Source organism: Triturus cristatus, chromosome 9, assembly GCF_964204655.1.
Source record: "Triturus cristatus chromosome 9, aTriCri1.1, whole genome shotgun sequence".
In the NCBI taxonomy this organism is placed as follows: domain Eukaryota; kingdom Metazoa; phylum Chordata; class Amphibia; order Caudata; family Salamandridae; genus Triturus; species Triturus cristatus.
The window spans coordinates 242,452,659-242,466,628 of NC_140592.1; the positions used below are offsets into that span (position 1 = coordinate 242,452,659).

The 13,970-nt window shown below is 41.5% G+C and overlaps 1 protein-coding gene across 1 annotated transcript in view; it reads right to left on the minus strand.

Moving 5' to 3' along the window:
* Positions 1-13,970, minus strand: part of LOC146797681 (haloacid dehalogenase-like hydrolase domain-containing 5) — a 105,038-nt gene that overhangs the window by 54,302 nt on the left and 36,766 nt on the right. Inside the window, exons 3-4 of the mRNA XM_085624846.1 lie at positions 12,221-12,333; positions 8,866-8,959 (exon numbers count right to left, since the gene is read on the minus strand). Coding sequence (XP_085480972.1) covers positions 8,866-8,959; positions 12,221-12,333 — 207 coding nt within the window. The remainder of the gene's footprint in view (positions 1-8,865; positions 8,960-12,220; positions 12,334-13,970) is intronic.

The following is a 13,970-nucleotide window of genomic DNA, read 5'->3' on the forward strand; positions in this document are numbered from 1 at the left end:
TGCGGGGAATACTCACAGATCACACACAATTTGGTAGATATTTGTAGAATGAGACACCCCGTATTAGGAGAGGGTACATATTCCTCCTCTGCACAGAACACTTGGTCTTGATTGAATTAATGGTGGTCATTAGCAATGTGAGCACCTGGACAAGACAGTTTGAGCCTCTTGCCAAAATACGGTCAGCTCATTCCCAGTTCTTCTCTAGTTAAAGATTCCAGGCTCGCAGAAAAATCAATCCTTGTGGATATGGTCTCCGGGGGTGCTGCTGGATAGATTTAGGGAGAAGATCATGAAATAAACTGAAGATCATGAAATAAACTGTGAATTACTTTATTAATAATTTAGGTTCAGTTTGTCGAGATGGCAAAAACATGTGAGGCATTCAAAGAGGAGATGCAGGGACAATGTATTGGTAAGCAGCATGGGGTATTATACATCAGTCCTTGGCCTACTGGCCCGCCTGGAGGAGAGCAATCAGATTGGAACAGTCCTATCCTCAAAAGTAGGAACAAAAGCTAGAGAACTGATTAGATCTAAAATATCAGAAACACATGAAGTGGCAGAAAGAGAAGTCAACTATTTGGGCAAGTATGCAAAGGTGTGCTCTTTAGGTGAGCGCTCAGGCAAGTCACTGGCTCATATCAAGCAGCTATGGGCAGCCAATAACATTATATTCATAGCAGAGGCAGATGACTGCCCCAAGTATGAATGTGTGGAAATATTGGGGAAATGTTTAAACTACTATGATGCCCTTTACTCATCGCACTGTTCTAACAGACACACATATTAACACTTATCTAGAGGACACAGATATAGCGTGGCCGAGAATGTTACTTGCACAGCCCATTACATTAGGAAAGGTCAAGGAGGTGAATTAAAGGGCTACTTATTGGCAAAGCCTGGGTATGGATGGGTTTCCGCCCAAATATTACAAGGAGTTTTCAGAGCAGCCAGCCCCACGTCAATGCGCCAATCTGAACAAATTCTGACAAAAGGCATCCTTCCCCTCTCCATGGGCTAAGCTCTATTGATCACCCTTCTTAAGCTCCACTCCCCAGGTACAAATGGAATGAGGACCTATAGGTTCACTAACTGAGGTGTGGGAACACGGTTGCTTCCAAACTAGTAACTTTTTGCCAATCTGTAGGCTCTCCTTTTTCGCCTAGGATACTTGCATCGAATATACATCACCTCGGTTGCCATGTGGAGGTGGAGCATTAGGTAGGACCAAAGCTGCGAAAGAGGTCAGGCGGCTGAAGTGGGATTCCTGCATCTAGCGTGGAACTACCCTAGAGTCACAGCATTCTGGGGGGGGAAGTTGTTGGGGTCCTTGTCAAAGATAACAGGCACGCCAACTAGCCTTTCACCTCAGATGGCACTGCTGGGGTGGGTGAAGCCAATTCCGCAATTGAAAGACAACTTGTTGCAGTGGCACTACTATTAGTTGAACGACAGGTAGCCCAACATTGCGAAGCAGCGGCGTGTCAACGCTCAAGATGTGGATATCGGACCTACTTTATTGCAATGAATAGTTAGAAATGCATGCAGAGTTGCTACCTAAAGCATCCCGTTCCGAAGACATATTGGCACCCTCATGCCAATTCCTTCTGGCAGAGACACAATTGGAGAGGGTAACTAGGCAACAAAATGAGTGAACCCTTTCAGCCTCAGATTGAATATAAATGAAGTGTAACAAACAAGGTTGCCATGAAAATCATTGGTCCTTCAATATTAAAAGGGAGAAGACTGAGTGATGTATCTGCTTTTTGTTGTAGTATAGCCTACTATTGTCAATGTGGTGCTCAGCCTGGGGTTACCGTGTGGCAATATCCTTGGATAAAATTGTAATGATTTGACTAGTGAAATTTTGTAATGATCTCGGTTATATTCTGTTAAAACACAAAAACCTAAATAAATAAAAGTTCTACAGGGTGAAAAACCCAGCAAAACCTACTTTTAGTCATCGAAATTCGATGCTAAAAATGTTTTTATTGGAATATCTTCCACAAATACCTTTTTAACTTGTCAAGAGTTGCGCAAAATACACAAAAAATTAGCAGTTTATTGAAGTGCACTACCATAATGTCAGAGTTAAAATTACACTCACTCCTATACCGAACCCATCTACATTCAATGCCTGGTGGATTACTTGTGTTTCTTGAGCTTCATTCAGAAGTTAATATCATGCTGATGCGATTTCATGCCATAATCTGCCACTAGTACTCTGCATACTCATGAGTTATACCCTTTCACATAATTACCATATGCACTCAGCACCTCGAATACATCACATGGGTGTTTTTCTTCCATCCCAAAATGAGAAATAACACTTGGCCCCCCAAAGTCATACTGTCAGGGCGTGTTACTATGGTTGTTTTCCTGCCTACTTTCAGTCTAGTAGCATACCACTCTTATGCAAACATTTCCCCAGAAAACAGAATAATTCACACTCTGCGGTCTTCTAGACATAGGGTTAGATTTAGAGTTTGGTGGACAAGTTCTCCACCACAAACGTGAAAGACATCCTGTGCACCTTATTACACGTGCCATGAGATATAATAGATTTTAAATAAGGCAGACAGCATACCAGTCACAGTTGGAACAGAGTGACCCGGCTGCCAAACTCTAAATATGGCTTTTTGTCTGCTTATGAGAGTTTCTTCTGCATCATTTTGCCATACTTTCTATACCTCACTTTTTCAAATGTTTTCTGGAAGGAAAAAGACGAAGCAAGGTTCACAGCCACTATATAATTAATATATATATTTTAATTATATAGTGGCTGTCACCACTTTGTAGTTATGGTTGAATTCCACTTTACATTGAAAGTGCATTTGATTGAAATTAGATGCATTACACAGGCAGCGACAGCACATCTGTAGTCATGGCCAGGTTTAACTTTCCATTGAAAAAACATTTTTGTTTTCTTATTAACTTTAGCGGTGCTTGATGAATGTGCAGAAACTTTCCAATAATTTGAACTGTTGGCAGACATACCATTTCCAAAACATATCATAAAATTAAAGTGGGATTTGGTTTCGGTCAGTCCCCCCGTGAGTGGATGGCTTTGCTGTCAATCTCAGTGTCTGCTCTTGATTTGATGACTTTTCTCCCTATTCTATTTTTTTTCCTACCCATGAGCATTTCAGGGACCCCAAGCTTTTCCTTGCTTTCTCCCTTATCATACCCCCTGCATGCTTTTTATTAAAAACTGCTCCTCAGTTCTCAGCTGCTTCGCCTCAGCTCTCAGGTGCTTCCCACCCCACTCCCTGTCTTGCTCCCAATCTGGCAGGGTGTGGTTTATTTGTTTTTAATAGTTTTTTTGTCGTCCCCCCCGCACCTCTTAACCCTGCCCATGGGCCAAGCAACTGCCAAGTGTTGCAAGACCGCCCACATCCTTTTTTGCTCTCCCCATGCACTTTTAATCTCTTTATTTTACTTTATAATTTACAGTTCTAACATCGCCATCCGCAATGTTAGAACAGTAAATTAAAAAAGGCTGTCATACCCTTCAAAATGCACGCACATACATGCGTGTAACATGTGCATACAAATGTATAGTGACACGTGGAGGTCTTGGAATGGCAGACTCTTTGTGTGCATCTTGATGAATGAACTTGCATGCCGGTGCCAACAATCATTGGTAAATGTAATTGCTTGGCTAGTTAAAGCGGCCATATTGGCTTTGCTAGAAATGTTTGGCTCACACATTGAATCTACAAGAGACTTTCACGAAATAAAAAATAATAGCCTGATTTGAGATTGGCAATGCAAGTTCATGCAGATCCGTTAGCTTTCCTCTCATAAAATGATCCAATTACAAGTGCCCATCACCACACATAAATGTGCTAAACCCTTGGCAAAAGGATACAGATCCGCTATTATGGCCAAAGCAGACCTGTGCAGTTGTGTTTGGGAGACGTTGCAGTTATTCAACTCAGATCATGGCAGACAAGGCACAGCAAGAGATTGCAGAACCATCTGCTGTTGATGATCTGCACTTGGTAAATAGTGGAACCAGAAAAGACTGCAGAGGACTCCATTGTTTGGGATTAAATTGAGGCAACTTCCAGGGAAAAGAAAACTAAACACCTGCAAAAGCTCAGCGGCAGCCACCGAGAACTATATTCAGTCGGCCCATCGACTATCCATTGGACTCCCTCGTATTCACGTCTAGGCTCCGAGTAGTTAATGTGACCTGTTGAGTGACGGTTCTGGAGTCAGATCGGGTGAATTGAAGGCCCTGGATTTTAGGGTATACGGTTATGGGGAATGGCTTTTTTGCCGTAGGCTCAAATATACCACTATTCACTAGGGTATCAGGTGCAACAGTCGTTGAGCCTGAACTTGAGCCCCCCTCCTCTGGACCCATGGTAGTAAGTTTGGCTCCTTAATGGTCGTTACGGTAGAAGCACTTCCAAGGGGTAATGCTGTGGCATCGTATGGTCGCATTTTTGTTTGTAAAGCAACAAACCTGAGATTTTCCTACCAACTCGAGATATAACAGTCTTTCTGCCAGCTGTATCTTTTTTGGGGCCACGTTGACAGCCCGAACCAAGAAGATGTCCAATATGGTGTTTAGAAAAGCCAGCCTCCTTTCCGGATGCCATTTTACGCTTTCCCATAGCCCCAAAATAGGAGTTTCAAAATTTAAGAAGGACTCGCCAACGCATAGGAAAATGTCAATCCAGGAGTCAAATAAGGTGGCCCGAAGACAGGCCCGGTCTCAAACCACAGCGCGTCTCGCGCTGCGGGATGGCAGGTGCGCTATGGCTGTCTCTTTCCCTGCCTTTCCTCTTCTTACTGTGGTAGTCGCTGGGGGGACGTAGTTCACCCCAGTACACAGGTCACAGAATCCAGGCAAGAACTGCAGTAAAAGTAACTCACGCTGTGGGCTGCGAGGCGCGCTTTTATCACTATGGCACTATCTCTTGCTTCACCTTTCTTCTCCTCACCGCAGGCGGCGCTGGGGGACGCAGTCCCCACCCCAGCACACAGGACACACAATCCAGGCAAGATCTGTGGTAAAAGTAACCTACACATCTACATCCCATGTCATCCCACATCATTTCCAGGTTAGTGGAAGTGATGTCTTGGGCACAAAAAGCTGCACTGCATTTAGGACGCCGATTTAAGCAGCCAGATGCCTGAAACATTGAGAGTTGGAGGGTTCTCAGCTGCTCATTTAAGTTCATACACAAGCAGCACCCATCCGGCACTTCTGCTGTTTTAGGGCCATCGGTATTTTAATAGCAATTAGTCTCCTTTTGTAATTCAGTAGTTTGTTCTCCTATTCTTTTACTATTACAAGGCCATTTAGAGTTCTCCTTCCCTGTCTAGTGTCAGAGTATAGCTCCTCCTTGGTTTGTTGTGGACCCCGCAATCCAATCTTCGGCATTAGGCATCCCATGACCGGCCGCATAAATGAGAAATATTGTGTATAACTATGGACAATAGTGAATAACATTTGTCAGCAATCGCATATGATCAGTAAGTGCTCTATGCACTGTTGTTTTTGCAGACCCTGCATGCCCATTATTAAGAGACTACAATTGAAGAGGCAGCCAATCCCATTTCCATCCAAGTACTTCCTACTGAAAAAGGGAGTCAATCTTGGAGCGAGTCGTTGTATATTTTACTCCTTCTCTCTTGTACCCTTCGACTTTCTCCTTGGGAGTTACGTGTGATCTGTGGTTTCCTATTCAGAGCACAGTGTTAAACTTGAAGGAGGTTGGACTACCCAAGAACTCCCTCAGGGTTTATACATTCCTGACAATACCTTTATTCATGGCACATCCTCCGAGGACTTAACTTCAAATGAACACCTCATCGGACATCTCAGGCTCACATACAACAACGTGACCCCTCAGACACCACAAAAATATCATCAATAATTAAAAGATATAATTTATTTTCTATAAAGTGTGTCTGGGTTGTAGACAGCAAAGAGGTAGATTATTTGATGTAGCATAAAAAGAACAACCAGTTATGCGATGTTAAAGATGACAAATGGCTCTTCTTGCAATTTAAATATAACGGGTTTAGCAAACATTTTTAATGACCAATTAGTGGAACAAGAAGAAGACATCTGGTCGACAGCTAAACCTAGATAAATGGTAATCCATTCCAATTATAAAATCCCTTAAAACGGTCTCCAGTGTGCACAAGTGAAAGCAGCTTAGAACAACCAATCACCAAACAAGGCTTATTTTCCACTGTGGTCACTCTTTTTAGTAATCCTGCCTTCATCTGCTCAATCAAAATAGAATCTTGAGTTTAAAGGGTTCAATGAATGACTAAAACCGCAAGCAGGGTTGCTACTGGTTTCCACTTTCCTCACATTAGGACCTTACTAAAAGGATACTTGCAAACGCTCACAACAACTTTCTCTTCCACGATCAGAAGCCAGATTATGTTAGGACTACCACGACCCAGATAAAATACAAACTACTCTTACACAGCCCTTGGAAGAATATCCACCATTGGTTTATAGGCTGTGGAAGACTGTATTTTCACAGATCAAGTGCAAGTTCAGGGTCCAGCGACAGGCGCTAAAATAGTCAATTTGTGGACTATGCCAGCCTTTCCATGGAAAGGCTGGCAAGGTACTCTCGGCCAGTGGGTCGACTGCTAAACAGATACCACCACAGCTACGTACAAATGCTCAGGTGTTGCAGTGCAGATGTACTAATCTGACACTATGTGGACGTACATTACTTGGCCTACCCAGAGCGAAGGGCCTCTAGGCAAAGCTTCAAAGCTAGCAGCATGGAGCTTGACCAGTTCACAAGTTAGAACAAGGACAACCCGAATGGGAACTACCTCTTTGTGCAGCATTCATTGTGTTCTCCATGGAAAACCATACACAAACAACACACACAGGAGGAAACAAGGGCTGTGGGCATGGGGCACAGCTTCAATTGGTGCAGCAGGTGCAGTGACACTGGGGCTCATAGGCCTGAAGAGGCCCCATGAATCCTTATTGCTGTATTGGATAAAGCAAACAACAGCCAGGGGCCCAATTCCTTACTTGCTTCCTTCCTTCCACTAGAGCCCATGACACACTGGCTTTGCCCATTGGCTATAAAATGCCTACATCAACCGTTAGTCTCTCTACAGCCTGGTAAGAGGGGTCACAACCAAACCATGGTATACAGCTTGAACAAAAGAGAAACACAAACCAAAATGTAGGTGTTCAAATGTATCATGCCGTATACATCCGGGTTTGATCAGCAATTTATAAAAAACTATGAAGTAAAGTGGAAGGGCCTGCAGCAATTTGCTGCCTGGACCTCTAAAAAACATAAAAAGGACAATAGGCATGGGCAAACGGGGTAGGAGTGGGCAACGGAGGAGTGGTTCGATGTATCTGGGGCATAAGGGAAGAGAAGCATATGGAGGATGGCAACCAGGATGGCAGAGGGTGATGCAAATGAAGGCGAGAACCACATGCATCAAAGGGAGAAGCACACGGGCAAGTGCAACACGGAGAGCAGGTGGAAGAGAAGCACATGAGGGAAATAGACCCTAAATGAGAGTGCACATGTTTACCAGCTAAGCAAAAAGAAAAAATAAGTTTCTAAAAGTGAGTAGTGATAGAGCAGAAGTAAGGAGGCTGTGCTCCAGGGGATGGAAAAACACAAGATGGACAAAGCGGGACAAAGAATCCACTGAATATGAAGCAAACAGATAAGTGACAATAAAGCCATCCATTTTTAAGTAGTGAGCGGGCTATAACCTGCTGTAAACCCTGGATAAGCCCACAATTGGTCTTCGGCAACCTGCTGGTCTGCGGTCTGGTAGGTTCGACCTAATAACTTTCTTGGTAAAAAAGCCTTCACCAAGCATGGATTGCATTTTGAGCCCTTTCAAAACTTGTTAAAATGCCAGCAGCAGAGAAAAAAAAAAACATATACTTTCTGTATACAATGTAATAAAGTGTGCGAAGTCACAGAACTTTTCAGATGTAAAATAGTTCCTCGTATATAGGAATCCAAGCATTCCATAGGGGGCTGAATGATACACCATACAGCCAACAAAATGAGATAACAGGGAATACTCCTCTGGCAGAGCCACAGCCCATTCTTCATATAATTTGACAATAGGTAATACAGACACAAACGCTATCAAGCCAGACCTAATGATTTGAATGGAATCAACTCCAGTTGCTGTACACACAGGTACATAAAGCAGACAGTATTAGGAAAATAAAAATAATCAGCACGTACATACTTAAAAAAAAAAAAAATAGGAATATAATTTACACTTAAAATCAATTAAAAGCCACATAAAACAAACACTAAAAAAAAATAGCAGGAACGATGTAGTTGTTAACAGTGCAGAGGTGAAAATCCTTTTGCAATGTGGTCACTCAAGATATTACGCCTGCTATTCAATAACTCCCAGTATAATGCGGGGTGGGACATACAACCATCAGGAGCCCATCTATTTTTTTTTTTTTATTTTTTTTTAAATAAAACCTGTGTCAATATCAGTCCTGTGCTCTGGCACACATTATAGGAAGAGAGGTCACCAATATTTTAACAAGCAATAAAAGGTAGCCAGAAAACATGTAGCCAGGACAAAAGGATTGTGAATTAAATAGCATACATTAAAAATAGCATACATTAAAAATAGCATACAATAAATTGAGAGCACCAAAGTTGTCGGAGGATCTAAAATGTAAATCTTTTCTGAACAAAACATGTGTCATTTATTCTGATGATCTAGCTGTCCCAGGACTAGTATCTGCGTTCTTAAGCAAGAAGAGGAGAGAGAGAGAGAAAGAACACAATTTGGCATGCATTTCTGCAAAAAGTAAACAGTTTAAAAGGCGATCCATCATCTCTAAGAAATACTCACCAGAATTTTAGGTCTTCTGTTGTGGTCAACCATGTCCAGCATGGGGAAGGTTTCACGCAGTGTGTCAATAGTGACCGGTTTTGAAAAACCCAGGCTGAGGACACAGGTTAAGGATACACAACAGTATAAGAATTAAAACTACTCGGGTTGTAATCAAAGTTTTGTGACTCTCCAAATAGCATACAACTCTAGGGATCCACACTGTTCAATTGCCTCAAGGTGGCTGCTAGTGTGGAGATGGGTCTCAAAAACCAGATGTTTGTCAAACAGGAGTAAACGCTTCCAATAACAAAACAAAAATTTTCAAAGCGTTTTCAGGAGATCACCGTGTATATATTTTGATATGTGCATTAGGCTTGGGAACAGAGATTGTGGCTGTAGAGGGAGTACCACAGTGAGGTTACTGGAGATGACAACAAAGAATGCTAATCACATAATATGGTCTCAGTGACAGATTTGTAAACGGCTCAGAGCAGCAGCCGCTCACTCACTTAACACCTCTCAAACCAGAGAAGCCTACTTGGGATTCAAGATGAGACGCTTAAAACAAAGACGCAGGGTTTTAATCCTCGTTCCTAATCCCCTTGGTACCGGAGGCTGCCGCCACAGGTAGGATCTCGCCCCAAAACCCAACTGTTTCTTGTGAACTCCTTTAATCGTCGGCAAAGTAATCCAGCAAGAGTGGCATTCTATTGTCTATGGATTAGAACTGGTTTGAAATACTAGTTTCAGATATCATTCTATTTACAATTATAGGTCACCCTGTCTGGCCTTAGACAGCCGACACTAATGCTCAGTTTAAGAGGCAATCCGGGCACAATTTCAGTTTACAAAGTGGTTTCACTTTACTAGGTTTCTGAATTCTATCAAAGTGTTTACCTTATGTCAATTAGTGAAAAATGTTTAAAGTGCTCTATATTCCTGCAATGGTAAACTTGCCTGTACATTTCCTATTGTTAGTTTCCAACATTTACTTCCGCACTAGCAGGTATTGTGCTTGTGAGGTCTCCATCTTTATCTTGCACTGCGGGATGAAACACTCTGGGAGAGAGGAGTGTAGTGATGCTGCAAACGCAGGTATCGGGCAGAGAATCACGTGCGCCACTTACGTGGATACAACACATAGATATAAACAAATCAGTGAATCTCTGAAGTCTAGCTGCTTACAAGAGAAATCAACATCCTCAATTTCTGATCTTTAAATGAAACCAGAAGACCACCTCTTTACCAATTTCTAGGCATCAACTTCTCTTGAACAGAGTAGGAGCCGCCATTTTGCTAGGAGAAGGCACACAATGGCAGATCATTATTGTCAAGATCACATACCAGAAAACTGCTCCTTTGCTCGATCTAATGGAGGAATCTTGATAAAAGTAATAATAATTAGTTGTTTTACCATAGAACTTCTTAAAATAATCTAGAGATAACTAGTTTTAATGGTGAATATTTTGAACTTTTTTTCTGTCGTTTGCCATACCCATCTGCAAGGCATGATGCAGAAAGATTCTTAGAAATGTAACCATCAACAATGTTGGGTACCTTTACTCTTGTGTTCATCCCTAGAGTGAGGGAAATATCAACGAGTGAGAAAATGAGCAAGAACAAGGAGGAGAAACAGGACAAAGCAAGAGTAAAAACAAAAATTTTAAAAAAAGTTACAAAAAAAAAAAAAAAAAAGAGGGGAAAGTGAACAAAAGAGAAAGGAACAATAAGAAACGAACTGGAAAACTAAGAGAAAAGGAAAAAAAGAAAATCCAGAAGAGAAGTCAAGTAAAGAGGAAAAAATTAGAACTAGGGATGAAAAGCCCAGCATAGTCTCTTCAGGCAGAACAGAAATCGTCTATCCTTGGAAGCATAATTAATTTGCCTGCTCTGGGGAAGCAGGGGTAAATAAGGAGAAGGTTCTTTACTCTCATTAATGTCGAATATTCCATTTGCGTGCCCTTCTAATGCTAAGAAGAAAGTTACTAAATGCCTTGCAACACCAAACAGCTAACAGCCCAGACAACAGTTTTTTCTCTTGGCCCTGAAAACTTAAAGCTTAGAACTCTATGTACATTGACAGGATAGAGGCCGAAAGAGTTAATTTGCTTTGCTGTCTAGACTTTTAACTCATGTCCAAGTTGATCTAGTCAGTTCACAAGGGAGGCGACGCTCGATTAAATGAGGTTATTTAAAAAAATTAAAAAAAAATCCACAAGTGGAAAAACGTGCCACTCTCTTTGAAGGTTTGTAAAGCCAAGCCAGTAGCCACCATCACTTACGCAACTTTACTTTAGAGTATCTTGCAGAAAAATCGTTCTTCGTAGGTTTTGGGGGAATATAGAATTTAGAAAACTAACGGGACAGAAATTAACTACATTTTTGGCTGAATTAAAGTTGAACACACTTTTGTAGGTGTCTGTGGAAATGAACAGATATCTTTGTACAGACTGATTTTTGTTGTTTTATTTCCTCAGTTATTTCTCCCATCCGCCTTAGAGTCCAATTATTCAAAATGCATTGAATAGTATGGATAGGCCAGATCTCTTCACAAATCCCAGAGCTTTGGTACCAACAATTTCAGCAAGCTCCAAACCAGAGCGGATCTATAGAGAGATCTAAATCCATGACCTAGGTTTATGTACCTCTATACTTGTTTGATGGCTTAGACACTCGCTATAAATCCCAAACGGTGCCATCGTTAACTTGTGTCAGACTAAACACATTACCCATAACAACATACTGATGGAAAGCATTGGCGAGAGTGCAGTATGCCAGCATTAGAAGCAACAGCATTGCATTGATTAAGCTCCATCAACGAGTGGCAACGCTGCATAGTAATCTGGCACAACAAAGCTACAGCCACTTCCCAGCTACACTATATAATAAAAAGCCACTAAATCCTTATGTTAGTCATTAGTACGTAAAGACTAAATCCAAATGAGATCCGTAGCAAGAGGTAACACAATGGTGTTGTAAGTCAGCTACTCCTCAATTCCTTCACACCAAGATTCTAAAGACACATCTGCCCTGGCAAAACTCCAAGAGAATTTACAGTTAAAGAACTATAGCCCACAAGCGCTTAGAGACCTTGGGTGATTAGCGCTATATAAATTACAACAAACAAAACAAATTTAATACTAAAACTTCTGGTACTTACTCTGGTATAAAACATAAAAACTCAAAATATGAACATAATTTCTCAAAATAGTACATAAAAAAAAAAAATCGCGTTCGAAGTTAAGAGGTTAGGGATTCTGAAAACCTAGCCAAATTCACAAAGTTTACCCTCTGATAACAGGAACAAGCTGGACAACATATTAATGAGAAAAAAAGAGCACAGCTCTTATCACCATCAAGAATGAAAGGATACTATTTGGCAATATCGAGAAGAGGGCCTTGTCCGGACACCAGAACACATTTGTCATGGTACCTTTTGAACATCCGCAATGGACTGTGGGACATCATGACTTGGTCCTGAGAGATCTGATTGGAGAAATAAACAGGTTATTTGCATCTAAAGTGACATTCAGAACACAAAAATGTTTTTACCTTACAATTATTTCCACTGACTATCATTATATTTGCCACAATATAGCTGCTGGGAATGTCAATGTTGATTTGGTGGTAGAGTAACTTACATTTTTTCTGTAACACAGTCTTTTTAGCCTGGGAACTTTCGCATTTCCTCACCTGTTCCCTAGCCCATAGTCAATTGGGAACTGTAGAAGCCTTCAAGAGAGAATCCAAGGGGTAGAGAATAAATCTATTTATGCATTTTCCCAACGTCTGGTTTTAGCCAAGACCTTTTGATTTTACTAAGATATCCTGTATAATATGCTTATTTTCAGCCAACCCACTCCATCCATTGGTCTGTTATTGTATCATTCACATTTTTCTTCAGCACACTACGCTGTACAGTATAGGGGGTAATGAGTCAGCCTTCTTCCCTTTCACAAGGCGCACATCCACACACAATATAGTTCCTTTCTTTGTCAGGGACTACTACAGCAATGTGTGTTTTTGGAAATAAAACATTTTTGCTTTTATCCATTCTTTTTGTGTTAGAGTGGTGAAGGTCCAGAAACTTCCCCAAAATTAAAATTTGAAAACATCCAGGGCAAACTAAAACAAGCATCGAAAAAGCCCAAAGCATGGAAGCCACAACCAGAACTATAGGCTTTGTCAATGCATGTTTTTAGGTTTCATCTCAGTTGTGAGATATGTTGTTACCTTACAGTGGGTTTAGAAGCCGCCCATTGCTTCTCATTGGTTGGCTTTATTATCGATCTCATTTGCTGGCTTCTAATTGATCAGCTTTCACAAGCTTTCCTTCTTCTTGGGTATTTCTCTCCCCTGGAGGAAGGACAAATTACTGTACCCTTACAGTGCTCACTTTTTCAGAAGTGACTTTTTAAAAAGCATTCTACGAGTGTGCCTGTTTTCCAGCTGTCTCCCTCGAGTACACCTCCCCCTTGGTGTTCCTCCCCCACATTCCACCTGCCTACCCTCTGATGTCTGTATGCTTTACCCAGCTCCTCCCGACCACGCTCCATTGTCCATGAGCCTGCCCCAGAGCAGGACAGCATGGCTACAAATCATTGCCAAAGCCAATAGCTTTCATAGGTGAGACCTACTGGGTTTGCAGATGCTTGTTATGTTTTGATGTGCATGCAGGAGCTGTTGATATCTGCAAAAGTGAATATTTGGTTTTGGAATTCTCCCCAGTTCCTTAAAATGCCATATACAACTTAAAATTCACCGGAATGGCAAATCAAGTAAAAGTGCAATAATAACTTATTATAGTTCAGTTCTGAGGTCTTTTCTTATAATCAGCGACTGGAAAGAAATTAGAGACTGCCATTTATACAGGGATTACAGAATCTCATGCAGTAGCGGCAGTGTTTGATTTTGTCAAAAAGACTTGGGGCCATACCTGTACAGGTGTTGGTTAAAGTATACCAAGCGAAATGTATCTCTACTGCCGGTTATGGGAATGATATATGGGGTAATAAGGCGTTTAAAATAAATGTTTAAACTTGTTGTAGATACCGCAATCCGTAGCTACCTTTATAGCCCATGAAGAGCTGGGGATGGGGTACATTACTGTGACATTGGTTCTT